The sequence below is a fragment of the Symphodus melops genome, assembly GCF_947650265.1.
Source record: "Symphodus melops genome assembly, chromosome: 4".
Lineage (NCBI taxonomy): Eukaryota > Metazoa > Chordata > Actinopteri > Labriformes > Labridae > Symphodus > Symphodus melops.
Genome location: NC_136694.1, coordinates 2,393,223 through 2,407,474, shown reverse-complemented (window position 1 = coordinate 2,407,474; position 14,252 = coordinate 2,393,223). Strand labels below are relative to the sequence as shown.

Sequence of the window (14,252 nt, the reverse complement as noted above, 5' to 3'; positions counted from 1 at the left end):
AGACTTGTTCTCGCCCGGCGTTCCTCCGCTGAGTGACCCTGATTGTTTCTGAAAGGCATTTTCACTCAGCACAAATCGCTATAAATCATTTTAAATAAAAGCACACAGTCTGGGCTAGCTCCCACTCAGACGTCTCGTTCAAGTGTTTCTATAAAAATAATAAAAAATAAATAAAACATTCTGAGTGATTGTTGGCGACGTGTTGATCGATGAAAATGGTCTCGTCTGCGTTCTTCGGCTCAACAGTTCCTCTTTGAGTCTGAGGCGGAATAATCTGTCTCCTCTCAGCGCTCTCGTCATCACCTGCAACATTCACACACTGCTAGCCGAGGCTGCTGTGTGCATTTATACACGGTCAGACAACGCCGCCGACAAACAGCGGGAGCAACTTTAAACCCAACCTTCGGGTTTAGAGAGACGACCGACTCCACCAGCTGAGCCGCCGCCGCCCTCAGCGTCTGAGCACCATAACAAGAGGGCTTCTTCATCACTCTGAAAATAAAGAGTCCACATCAGACAGATGCAGTAAAAAGGGAGGTGGACAAACCACACGCGTGAATCATTCTGGAAACAGGATTATGAGACGCATGTTTTTTGGATTGAGCTGACGTGATGGTGGTTCAGATCAGTGTGTGTGTGGCTGATAATCCACAGTCTAATCTTTGATGAACAAACAAAGAGAGTCACCAGGAAACGTTCCTCAGATATTAAAGTCCAAAGTTCAGTCACGCTGTTTGTTTGATCGATCCTCTCCGTGAGCGTTCCCAAACACCAGATCCACGCGGACACGGCAGGAACGTTTTACAAGGTGGCGAGAGCTTCGAGAAACAGCTTGATCAGAGCGCGCCGAGAACGAGACAACACCGAGACATTAATTGGTCATTAAAATCTTTTCTGGCCTGCAGGGGGCGTTTCTCTCACTTTCAATTCTGAGACGAGACGTTTCAAAAAGTCGTCTCAAATTTTGAATCCTACGTCACATAAAGCTCAGAGACCTTCAGAGGGCGCCAAACTCACGAAACCATAACTGGGCTCTAAATGAACCTTTAATTCTGTGATGTGCGATGATATAAAACATCATCCTGCATATTCTTTTAGTTTTTTCTGATCATAATGTTTAAAAGTCTTTATCTCGTTTCTTTATGATTTATTCTGCTGTGAAGAATCCGTTCAAAAGATGCAACACAAATGATTATTATAATTATTATTATTATCATCATTGTTATTATCATTATGAAATCCCTTCTGCAGCAGGGTGCACGCTCCATCTCCCTGCTGATGACATAACATCAAATGGACGCTAATCCCAGATTACACACTGCACAGCAGACCGACAAAGGATTGAGAAAGTGCTCATCGGGAGCTGCTATTCACACATTTACACACACGCACACACACACACACACACACACACGGCTTTCACATGGAAACAGAACGATGGCAAATCCTTACAGCAGACACACACACACACACACACACACACAGAGACACACCAGAATATGGCAAAAAGAAAAAAAAGAAGACTTTACAATGGAGGATGTGAAACTAAATCTTCACACTCGTCCTAAACGAGCCCTGACATTGTGATTGAGAAGGTTTGGACGTTATATTCAGACAGCTTCAAAAACACACCGCCCACTCATCACTGGCTCGGGATCAGCTGCTGGTAAATCATTCTGTCAGAAACTGAACCCAAGCCAACATCTCCTCACGAGCCAAAGGAAAAATTGTACTTCTCCTTTTTCAGCGGCTTTAACTTGGTGTTTGTGTGCTGAGTTTGTGGAGCTGCTGATGTGGGAGACAAAGTGTAGAGCTTTTGATTTAGACTCCAGTAATCTGCCGCTGACAGATCAGGGATTATTCCAAGGAGTCATCAGTAAAGAGAAGTGCAGACAGCTGGGAAATCGGACTCTGCATCCATTCGTTTTGGGGTTTTTTTTGTTTTTTTTGGACTCCTCTGAACATATCTGAAAAACATGGACATGTTGTGTTCAAATCAGGAGGATGCAGGACGTAAAAAGGGAAACGTTTTCAAAACATTTTACCCCCTTACCCCATATTACATTTTTCCAGGTGAAAAATGTGACCACTTGTGCTGACACATGCAGCAGAGAATAACACCTGTCCTCACTCTTATAGGAGTTTGAGTGCGTGATCATGGACTTGAGTATCTCAGATTTAACAGCGTGTATGCTAGCGACCTGCACAGGTGACAAATCAGCGAAAAACAAAGACGACGGCGGCAACGAGAGCGCCTGTGTGTGGTGAACATGCTGCAGGAGGAGGCGTGTCCTGTGCCACACTGTAGATGAGCCATTTTTATACTATTTTCTATGGATGGCTTCTAAACTCAGGAGATCTGCGCCTCTTTCTGCCATCTGGGGAAGTGTAAAGTTGTGGCTGCATCAGGAACGCCAGCTTTGTTACTATTTCCGTCCGGTCCAAGTAACACGTCTTTTGTTGTGCTTTCTATGAATACACGGAGACGCTCAGAGCCTCCTCTGTACATCTCTGCTGTGCCAAGTGGTAAAAATACCAGGGTTGTTACATCTCATCAGCTTCAGCTCATAATAACACAGGATTATTCTCTTACTATTCTGTCTGCATACTTTGGAATTATGTAATCTGTGGAGGCTGTCATTGGGCGAGAGGCGGGGTCAGACACCCAGGTAACCTATGTGATTGGACTGCGGGAGGAAGACGGAGAGAACCAACGCCATGCACGGGGAGAACATGCAGACTGCACACAGAGAGGCTGCTGACAGACGGGGATTCGAACCAGCAACCTCCCCGCTGTGGGAGGAGAGCGCTAACCCCTGCAGCACCAGCGTGCAGCGCTGGGTGATAAAGTCTCTGATTGAAAAACAGAAATCTGTCTGTGTGCATTTGTAACACGAAGGTTTTAAACCTCGACACGTGCCCAACAACAATGCTAATTATCAAGTCACACTCAAACAGGGGTGAGTGTCACGAATATTAAATATTTATAAGACTCTCGAAGCGTTGATGTGACGCTACTTGGAATTAAAAAATGGTACTCAGAAGAAAAAAAAATAATAATAATAATGGAGAGTTCGTGAATAAAACTCTGGTTGTGTGTTTTAAAGGATCGGGCCTCTCGGTGCTAATTGGCCTGCTGCCCTTCAGAGGTTGATGAACATCTCACATACTAGCAATAAGTGTGTGTGTGTGTGTGTGTGTGTGTGTGTGCGTCTACATGAACACAACAGGCAAACTGACAAGGCTTTCATCATCGTTTGCAGCCTACATGCTGTCCTCATGAATAATGTATTCACTATTGATCTGTTTGAAACACCACACACACACACACACACACACACACGCACACACACACGCACACACACGCACGCACGCACACAGCGCTGCTGGGCTTTGATGGCACAATTCAAAAAGGTTTTCCTTCTCACCACCGATACTGAAAACAGAGGCAGAAAAACAGTTTGTGTTCTGGGAAAAATCTCGGCGTCGAAGGGTTCAAAAAGAACACGACATGGATTTACACTTCTTACACTTTTATTGTCACTATTATTATCGCCTTGGTGACAGTGACTCTTGAAGGAGAGAAAATGGGGGATTGTTCTAAATCTTTCTCAAGGTTTTGTAAAATAGACTTTCATGTCTGTTTTTATGGTTTTGACTATTTTAAAAGGAACTTTCTTTTTTTGGGGGGGGGTTTTATTGCAAAATTTTATTAAAAGGAACTTTCTGACATGTTCTAAAGGACTTCATGACATGGTGTTAGGTGGCCTAGTCCAGTGGTCCCCAAAGACCCCCAAACCCACACACACACACACACACAGTCCATGAGGGGGTTAAACATCTTAGGCCGATCTAAACACCGACATTAGAGAAGACGACATTTGTTTTGGAAGAATTCACATGACCACCTCCTCAGTGTCTCGTGACCACCTCCTCAGGGGGTCCAAACCCAGACTTTAGGAACCACTTCCCGAGTCGTGAGTATCCTCCTCTCTCTCTTTTTCTGTCGCCATTCTCTCGACTTGTCAACTTGTTTTTGTTCCTGACGCAGCGCACTGCGCTGACACCCGGAGCATGAAGTGTACACGCAGGTGTGTAACGTGCTCTCAGAGCTTCACCGCTGTGCAGACTTTAGAGCAGCTTTAAGGTGTAAGGGTGCGAGCGGGCGTGTTCTGCGTTCTCAAGAAAGACAAACGCCAGCTTTACGCCTCACCACACCTCCTTTTAAGACACACACACACACACACACACACACCTGGGTGCTAACACGAGTTCATCTGCTATTTAAACAAGGTGAGCTCTGGGCTTTACAGCGACGGCAGCGTCAGGAGGAAAATAAGAAAGACACCTGTGCTGCGAGCCGGGCGTACGATAAAGCCCAGTGTGTTTACTTCTTAAACACATTCTGTATGAACTCGTGCAGATAAGAGCTCGTACATGATCAGATAGACATTTCCTGCTTGTTTGTGAGGACTGACACGAGCGCATGGAGACAGGAGGGAGGAGAGGGAGGCAGCTCAGACACGGCGGTGCAGACACGCAGCAGGCAGATGGCCTTATTGTGTTACTGCGTGGAGGGTCTCACCTGGGCTTCCTCATCCCCCCCCCCCCCCCCCCCCCCCCCCCCCCCCCCCCCCCCCCCGGCCTGATTAGGAGAGAAAAGAAAACGTAATTAAAAACAAAAGAGAACCAGGAGGCATTGAACTATGAATCTATGCTCGTCTAATTAAGAACCGCGATCGCTGCTCTGACAGACGAGAGAGATGGAGAGGAGAGATGAGTCCTGCCTTATCATTGTTTGTGGTATCTTGTTAACTAATAGACGACTTTTCAGATTTAATAACGCTGTTACATTTACAGACTCATTACTTTTTGTGAAAACAAGCGGGCGACGTCAGCACAGCAGCGACGCCACACACATTAAACGCACACACACACACACACAGGATGACCGTCATTCAACGTTAGTTTCCTCTGCTCGTGTTAGACGACAAGAACGTACCAAAGGCAGGAAGTGACCCGGTCAACATCAGGAAGTTTGTGCAATCTCTGTAAAACGTTGTCCGTAACTTTTCGTAGCTCTTTCCCCACAATTTGTGCAATGCATCGTTATCCTGCTCCGCTTCCTTCGTTAGCTTCGTTAGCTTCGCTATCTGCCTGGCGCCGATGGTGAACGGAGCATTTACTTCCATTTTCTTATTTCTTGTGCGTGTTGTGATCGTAGCGGACCGTAATCCACCGCCAACAAGAATAATAACGATAATACATTTTATTTATGGCCGCCTTTCAAAAAACCCAAGGTCACCTTACGAGCAGAGTTAAAAAGATAAGAATATAAAAACGTAAAAATTAGAAACTTTATAGGAGATAATTCACAGTTTTGCATTAAAACAGGAGTCTTGCTGTGAAATGGATAATAGCAGCTCATGCTAACAGACGAGCCCGGACTCAACACACTGATAGACCAGGATGTTGGCGCTGTAACTCACACTCCTGTTTGTGCTAACTAGAAGAGAGTGAGCTACTTTCCGGATTCGATAACGCTGTTACAATTTCAGACGTTTAAAAGCACTCGTTACTTTTTGTGAAAACAGCCGACGACAACAAGCGGGCGAGGGAACGCTAACGTCAGCAGAGCAGCGTCCTGGGAGAGAAAGAACGCACGATTTCTATTTTTGGAAGAGCAGACCGTCAATTTTCCGTCCTCGAGTTAAACGACCAGATGAAGCAGTGAGTTGGAGTTTGAGTGCAGCAGATACGTTTCTTTAGTGAGGTTGCTTTTCCCATGTTTTGTTGCTTCTTCAGTTGCGCACAAATCTGACTGATTTCTGATTTTGTTTGTTTTCATTGTTTCCTGTTTTGTGTCACAACCTGACGGCAATACATGCTTAAAAAAAAAACACCTAAACACAAAAATGAACTAAATCCTCACCAGACAGGTTTGAAGATGAAATAAGGAATAGCTTCATCCTCTTTTACAGCCCACAGCATCTCGAGCCCGGAGCAGTACCACCCACCACCCAGCTGACCGTTTGAAGACGCCGTATGAGCTCCAGAGTGTGATCTAAACACACGGTGTCAAATGAGACTTTCTGTCCATGTGTGAACACACAGACTGATGCTGCCTTTGTGGCTGAACGCAGCGGCGTTCTTCTCGGGGGCTTCAGCAGGTGTTTGAGCTGATGAGAGACGACGTGCTTGTCCTTTCATCGTCTCTTGTTTCCTTCTCATGAGAGGATCAGTCATTTTCTACTGGGTTCGATAAATGAAACAAACGCTGCTGATGAGTAATGTGTGACGTGCTCAGAGCAGTCATTGAAGTAAAGACAGGTGATGGACAACCGCGGTGAAGATAGTTGTTATTTCTTGAGCACACTCGTATGAAAGTGGCACTTAAGCAGACAGATGCTTTTGAGGCAAGCGTCGCAGCGAGACGGGAATAGGCGTGAGAATAAATTGTGATTCAGTGACTGAAGCGACAGAACAAGCAGCAGGGAGGAGACGATGCAGTCACTTATTCGACAACATGCACGCCGCCTCATTGTTGACTTTTAAACTCGTGTTGCTGGTGATGTGCGGTTTGTCTTTCATCTTCTCTGCAGCCTGAAACCTGATTGAAAGTAAGCTGTAACGTGAACAAATCAGTACGGCATCACTTTCACTTCATCTTCTGATTCAGCTTCTCGAAGGTTTGGAGGCAGCGGCCTTCCGAGGAAGTGTGGACAACAGGATCATGAGGAATACAAAAGGAGAATTCCCTACGGCATATTATCCCAAATGGATGACGTAGAAAATTGATTGACTGCTTTTTTAATTGAACCTTTGTGTTTTCACCTTTTTGCCTCCAGCGTGCAAACAGTGATGCTCACATAATAAATTAATTGATCCTTTTCTATCATGCTAATAAATGATAGATTTGGAATCTTACTTGGAGTATTATTTAAAAAATATTTGACTAATATGTTTAAAAATCAAGCTCAGCCATTGTAAAGCATCTTCCTGCTGCTGGGGTGCTACAGGGGTGTCGGACTCCAGTCCTCGAGGGTCTCAGATACCTGAGACTTTTAGACGTCTCCCTGCTCCAAAACATCTGCTTTAAACCAATCATGAAGCTCTGCAGAAGCCTGATAACGATCGCTCATTGGATCCAGCTGCGTTGGAGCAGGGAGACGTCTTAACAGTCTGAGGAAGCCGGACCTCCACGCCCCTGCTCGAGAAGAAATCCATGACATGAAGCTTAAGCGTAACTTCAGTCAGGAAGACTTTTTATCAGCTTTCCCGATCTGGTCTATCTCTATCATCCCTCGCTGTCATTTCCTGGGGCCGTCATTGGATAATCAGCTGGTGTTCATCTAACCAATGGCACAGTGTTCCTGCTCCTCTTTTCAATCTGATTCTTTCTCCACCTTCAGCTCCTCCATGACGATGTTTAGTGCGTCCCTCCACCGACCCTTCACACGCCCATCATCACACATCACTTCTTCACCCATCAGGTCTCAACGGGTCTCAGCTTCACCAGCACCAGGGTCTGGACTCCATTCCCCCCCCTTCCCCCCCCCCCCCCCCCCCCCCCCCCCCCCCCCCCCCATTGAGTCCAAGCACCAAAGACCTTCTGTCACATCACATTTCCATGTTGTCCATTGTGATAAATCCTTCTCCTGTTTGTACAGTGACATGTACCGTAAATTCCGGACTATAAGCCGCTACTTTTTTCTCACACTTCGAGCACTGCGGCTTCTACTCCGGTGCGGCTAATGCATGGATTTTTCTTGGGGGACAATGAGCTTCTGCCGCAAAAACATTTGACTTCATCACGTCGGATCTTAATATCAGTCATTTTGCGCTTCATGCACGCACCCTCATCATGGAAAACACACGGAGAAATGCATATGATGCAGCTTTCAAGTTAAAGGCGATCGACCTGGCTGTCAAAGAAGCTAACAGAGCTGCTGCACGTTAAGATGACACTGACAGCGACAACAGAGACTGAGGAAGTGAGTAATGAAGTCATTCTGAGGCAGTGAATGGATGGACTTTTTCTTGTGAAATATATTACGGTCATCTTTTTCATCAGCCGTGTTACAGACACCGTCGGCTAGGCTTCGTATTGTAACGGTTCATGTTGTAAAGTCAGTAGTTGATAATGTGTTCATAATTCCGATTATGTGGAGAGTCAGTGAATGCACCAGCGAGAACGTGTTGAGTGGCTGTATGAGAGAACGCTGGGGGAGAGAGTTGGATTGTTACGGCAAGTTATGTGTTGTTCTCTGCTGTAAACGGCGTGGTCACGGCCGACAGTGATCGGGTTATTAAGTTATTATTTGAACGCTCTCGTCGTCCTTTAACGTCCGTACGGACGCTACAGTATTTGCGGATGTTACCGGTAGCCTACGTCTGTGTAAATAGCTCTTGTTATAGCGTGGACACCTGCGGCTTATAATCAAGTGCGGCTTATATATGTACAAATACATTTATTTACTTATTTTTAGCCGGTGCGGCTTATATCCAGGTGCGCTCAATAGTACGGAATTTACGGTATGTTAAATAATTGGTTTGAGAAGAACATGTATATCAGGTAATAATCCATGACTCCTGATCACCTGCTCATACCAGCCTTGTAGGTGAAAAAATAACATTATTGGACGGTTCCAATCCTGCACGGTTTATTATGTTGGATTAACTAAAAAAAAAAAAAGCCCCTCAATCTTTTTACAAAATGACCCCTTCTTTGGCACAGTCAGGGTCGCCACTGAAGCAAGAAATGGGAAAAAATAAAAAGCTCATCTAGTGCTGCAAAACACAAATCATAAACCTGCAAGCACACACGCCATGCGGTGAAGGTAACAACATCACTGAGAGCTCACAGCTCCAATTTTCAGCCTTTCAGCCACCGCTGATCTGTCCCTGCAGTCGCCACACAGCCATACTATTATGAACCGCTGAACGGTTTGATCTGATGTACCTTCAAACTCCTGAATATATTTGGCAAAAAGCACTCCTGGATCTTGCTTTTAATTCTTCAACAACACCTGCAGAAACAAGTCCACAGCATGCAGAAACAGCACCCTGACACTTCTCGCTTCATTAGGAAATCCTGTTAGGTCGTGTATAAAATGTTCACTTCACGTTCACACTGAAAGGTAACGAGCAAACTTCCACTTCATTCTTCTTATTTCTTAACTGTTGTTTTTGCACAAAGTGTGCTTTTTCTAAGACAGATATAAGATATACTATCTTGCTGTTTGTTTTCTTATTGTGAAAAAGTAAACACATTACAGTAACAATTACTGAGCAAACAAGTGGAAAGTAGTAAATATAAAAGAGCTTGACGTGCCGCTGTCTGACCCAATAGTGGACGAATAGATAGTGGACAGAAACAAACATACTGCATGTCCAAAATAATAGCTATTTTCACGACAACTCGTTTCGGTTACCTAGCAACAGACGGTGTCGCTTTTTGGTCATGTGCTCTCCCCTTCTGCTCACATGCTGCGTCCTATCTGGAAGGCCCAAAACACATTAATCCTAAAGGTACAGACAATATGTTTATTTTTATGTTAAAATCAGGAGATGTTTTTTTTTCTTTTGCATTGTTTTGGTTCCACTTGTGTTCTGTTTAAAAGTCACATATTCTCCTCCTCTTCATCAAGTGTAAATAAGTCTTAGAGCTCCTCTTCAACATGTGTGTGTGAAGTGTGTTGTTGTAAATCCACTCTGATCCTGTATTTGATCATGTCTATAAACCCCTCTATCTCAGCCCTGCTCAGAACAGGCTGTTTCTGTGTCTGTAGCTTTAAATATGTAAATGAGCTGTGTCTGGCCACGCCCCCTCTCTGGAAGGGCTCGGGTGAACTCGGTGCTTTCTCGCTCCATGTCCTATTGTTTACGGTGAGAAGGCAGACTCAGAGGGCAGAACAAACACCTAGCTGTGGGAGTGTCACCCACCTGGGGGAGGGGCTACTGCCCTTTGTGATGTCATGAAGGGAAAATCTCCAAACAGTCTGTTTGAGCACACATTTTCTGAAAAGTGGAGCAGACAGAAGACGGAGAGGATAGACTCTTCTCATCATTGGGGGGTTTGTAGACAGAGACACATGTTAGAGTTAGAGAAAGATGGTGAAGTATAAGTATATAGCATAATATGTAAACTTGAATACACTACAGACTTCACCAACTATCACAGTTCAATATAACACGAGTAGGATCAAACTGTAAGTTGCCCTTCACTGTCTGTTCAGAGAAATGAAAGAAAAACAGAAATGCCACTTCATGCTTGAAAGCGCTGGTGAAAGCAGAGTGTCTTTCATCATGCACGCCCCAGAGTAAAGCAGGATCTCATGGGGGACACTGAACAGAGAAAGTGTAACCTGATGAGGTTTGAATATCATGTTGACACACACAGAAAAACAACAAGAGCTTTACTGAGCACTGCACTGTTGATCGTCTCCCTCAGGTGCCCTTTGTGTAAAAAAAAACATGAGGCTAAGCTCGACCTGACAATCTACATGGTGTTGTTTTGCTCCTGATACAGCTACAGATGTTTACATGTTGAGTCATTCACTAATGTAAGACCACTGCATACAAACAAGAAAAAACCTATACGATGTGCACACAGGGACAGGGGGCTAGGCTTGCCTTAAAAGCTGATCAATGCAATGCAATAAAACAACAAAATAATAATTCATGATGAAACCAGGAAAGGACGTTTGAATCTAAATGGAGGGCGTTCTGATCCCAGGGTCGTTTAGGGTTCGCTTCTCCTTTCTAACTGGTGCTTTAATTGAAACATTTGGAACAACTCCGATGTGTCGGACACCACCTGAATATTAAAAAAAATTGAGCCTCATGCGAGTAGGCCACAGAGTCTCACTGTATTATCATGCCAGAGTTCACATCAGCTGATCTCACTCAAACCGTAACAGCTGATCACAAGCTGAAAGCATCCTATTGGACAAATAGTTCTTATGCCGCCTATTTTAACTGCTCTCGCCTGCCTCTGCATGCATTAATGAATGTCAGCTTGTCGTTGATGCTTGCTCTGTTTGGGTTTGCTGCTTATCTTCCTGCTTTATAGCGTTCCTTGTATGCACGTGGAAGGGCAGGGATGAGTGCTGTTCCTGCCTATTGCTTTCCACATAAGCACATGGAAGGGCAGGGAGATCCCTCACAGAGCCATACCGCCAAATACAAATAATTGTGTCAAGTTTCCATTTTGACAAAGTGGTCCTGACTGAACATCAGGATTATGTACCAAAGAAAATGAGAGACAAGGCAGCGAGCTTCTTCTAAATATGTTTTCACACACTGATGTTCCGACTTGCTACCTGTACAGAAAGGTGTGCGCCTTAATCCACTAAAAAAAATAGAGCTGAGCAATATAACAAAAAAGTCAAGATAAAAAATGTTCATATCAGTCTATATCGATAATTATTACAATAAATGGAAAACTATTCCTTTCAGATTTAAAGGCTGGTTTTTGCTCCTGAATGAAAGTTGAAATATCTTCAACATTTGTCCTGTTTGGAGAAAAATAAACCGAGGCCTATACAAAAGTGTAACCTTGAATCCCTTGTGGTTAAAGAAAGCTAAAGGAAAACACCATTAAACAGATTAATGAGTATTAAAAACAAAAGGACACATCGTCAAATCCAGTGTACAACACGCACTTGTAAAATGTTGTACAATTTTTTCTTCTATGAAGGAGGTGCGAGGTGAACTGACATGATGCTTCACTGTGCAGCAAGTTCTGTTTTGTTTTCATTCTTTAAAGAGATGAATGGATCATTATATGTGTGTAAAGTGCAGTGATAGGATTTGTCATATGCACCGTGCTATTGTAAAATTTCTCGACTTTCTTCCCAGCTTCAAGTGTAAACTCAACATGGACGATTCATTTCCCCTGACTTCAGACTTTATGTTTCCCTGTCTTCTGTTTTTTTTTTTATCATGGAGACGTCTTTATTCATGTTTCAGTGATATAAACCAAGAAGCAGTCAACAATACTAAACTCATCCTCAGCCTTCAGCACAATAAGTCACAGTGCATGGCAGCAGCCTCCACTCCTTTATCCACATTGTAAGTTCTGTCAAACCTACAGATAGCGTTGATGTACAGCTCAGTAAAGGCGGACTCTGTTGCTTTGTCTCCCACATCGGTGGAGTTCTTCTCCTTTTTTTTTTAACGTTAAGTCTTGCCTCCTGACAGGAGGCCACCCCCCTCCTCCTGTTCGACGGGGATAGTCTCCCGCTATGAGGTGCATGTGTGAACAACCACAGGAGGAGGATTTCCGGTGCAGTCCTTCTGAAATGATGTAGATATTTTCAGGAGTGTATATAAGTGAAAACAGTTTAAGAAAGTAAGGTCTTAGCAGCCGTCCCTAATCATGACTATACAACAAAGAACATGTGATAAACAGCCATGCCCTGCCTTCAGAGCAGGACTGATCAACAGGGGTCTGCCAGTACTCCAAACAGTTAAGTGCATCATGAAATATGTAATGTTTCACAGCAGGCTTTAATGAAACCCAATCCTATACCTTCAGTTGGTTATAGTGGATGTCCAAACATTATTTTCTTCACGAGGTTCAAATCTTAATATGTAGGACTCCCACCCAGACAGAGGATGTAACTCATGACACTGAAGGTGTGTCGGTGTGGATGATCTCACTCTCTCTCTCTCTCTCTCACTCTCTCTCTCTCTCTCTCTCTCTCTCTCTCTCTCTATCTCTCTCTCTCTCTCTCTCTCTCTCTCTTATGAGAGCTCAGCTTGGGAAGAGCAGGAGGAGGGGGACCACCGATGCTTCTACACCTAGAGGCAATTCTCATATGCAAGAGCTACTACAATGGGTGGGAACAAGAAGATGCACTCTCTCTCTCTCTCTCTCTCCCTCTCTCCCTCTCTCTCCCTCTCTCTCTCTCTCTCTCTCTCTCTCTCCCTCTCCCTCTCTCTCTCTCTCTCTCTCGTCATCCCTTACAGCCTTTCCTTGTGTTGCCAGCCTGTCTGTCTTTAGAGAGCGTTGTTTCTAAAACCATTTCTAGGACTGTGGAGGTTTGTCATTATAATTACCTTGTAGCCTATTGGAAGAAATCATTTTCATTCATAAAGAAATGTCAATGTCGTACTCGCTCGCGGTACGTTAGTGCAACTATTACGCAGGCTGTGCCTCCAGCATCACAGACGGTGCGCTACCTGTTACACTAAAAGTTTAATCCTCATATGATTTAAAAATACAAATAAATATGAGCGGATATGTCTCTCTCTCTCTCTCTCTCACACACACACACACACACACACACACGCCTCGTAGTCTGAGTGATTTTTTTCATTGTTGAACAGGCGGACTCCATGATGCGACTGTGGAAGCAACAGTTGGTGTCATGCATCGTAGTGATGCGTTTCAGGAGAAAATAATGATTGAACACCTAGTTTTTCTGTTTGAAGTTTCCCCTCTTGTTCACTCTGATCTTACCTTCTGCTGCCTCCTGGCCATGTCAGTAGGTTGCTTTGCGTTAAACGGATACGCGATGCAGCGCATCACAAAAACATACAGCTGGAGTCTCTTTTTCTTCTCCTCTTCCTCTCTCTGCATCTTCTCCAGGTCCTCTTTCTCTTTGTCGCTGCCGACCGAAGGGCTGGGGCTGGAGGGTCGACCAGCGCCACTCCCGCGGCCCCGGGGCTGAAGCCCTGCGCCGCTGCTGTGGCCGTCGGTGACGGCGGCGGCGGCGGTGGCACGGCCCGGTGATGGCCGGGCTCCTGCGACGCTCTTCGGGGCCGCCACTTCTTTGCGCTCCACCTCCAGGATCTCATCCCCTTCCTCCTCACTGGAAGACGGGTCCAACATGTTGCCGAGGCGCGGATGGAGGCTGCACCTGCTGTTAATGCGAAATGTAAAAAAAAAAAAAAAAAAAAAAAAAGTAGAAGAAGATGCCGGTAAGCCTCAAAGGGAGAGATCCGGGGGGTGGGGGGTGGAGGGGGGGACGCAGAAACCTGACTGAGGAGTGGAGCAGACTGTTGCTTTCCAGGGAAGGAAAAAAAACCTGCCGACAGACGAGTCAATATCAGAGAGTAAAAAAAAATAAAGTGTTGAGAGTCTCTGACTGTTTGCGTGTTTTCCAAGCCAGTCAGTGGCACATAGGAGGGATTTGTGATGAGAAGAGATATAAAGGGGGAGGGGTCGCAGGGGGAGTAGACAGGAGGAAGCGTTGATGTGTTGATGCTCTGCTGCCTGGAGGAAGAGGAGGAGGAGGAGGAGG

General features: G+C 45.0%; 1 protein-coding gene across 3 annotated transcripts in view; it reads right to left on the bottom strand.

Annotated features, from left to right (window-relative positions):
• The window catches only part of cadpsa (Ca2+-dependent activator protein for secretion a), a 130,249-nt gene extending 115,997 nt beyond the window's left edge, over positions 1–14,252 (bottom strand). For all 3 annotated transcript variants that reach the window (XM_079341817.1, XM_079341818.1, XM_079341819.1), the window contains exon 1: positions 13,469–14,252. In XM_079341817.1, coding sequence (XP_079197943.1) covers positions 13,469–13,840 — 372 coding nt within the window. In that variant the 5' untranslated portion in view covers positions 13,841–14,252. The remainder of the gene's footprint in view (positions 1–13,468) is intronic.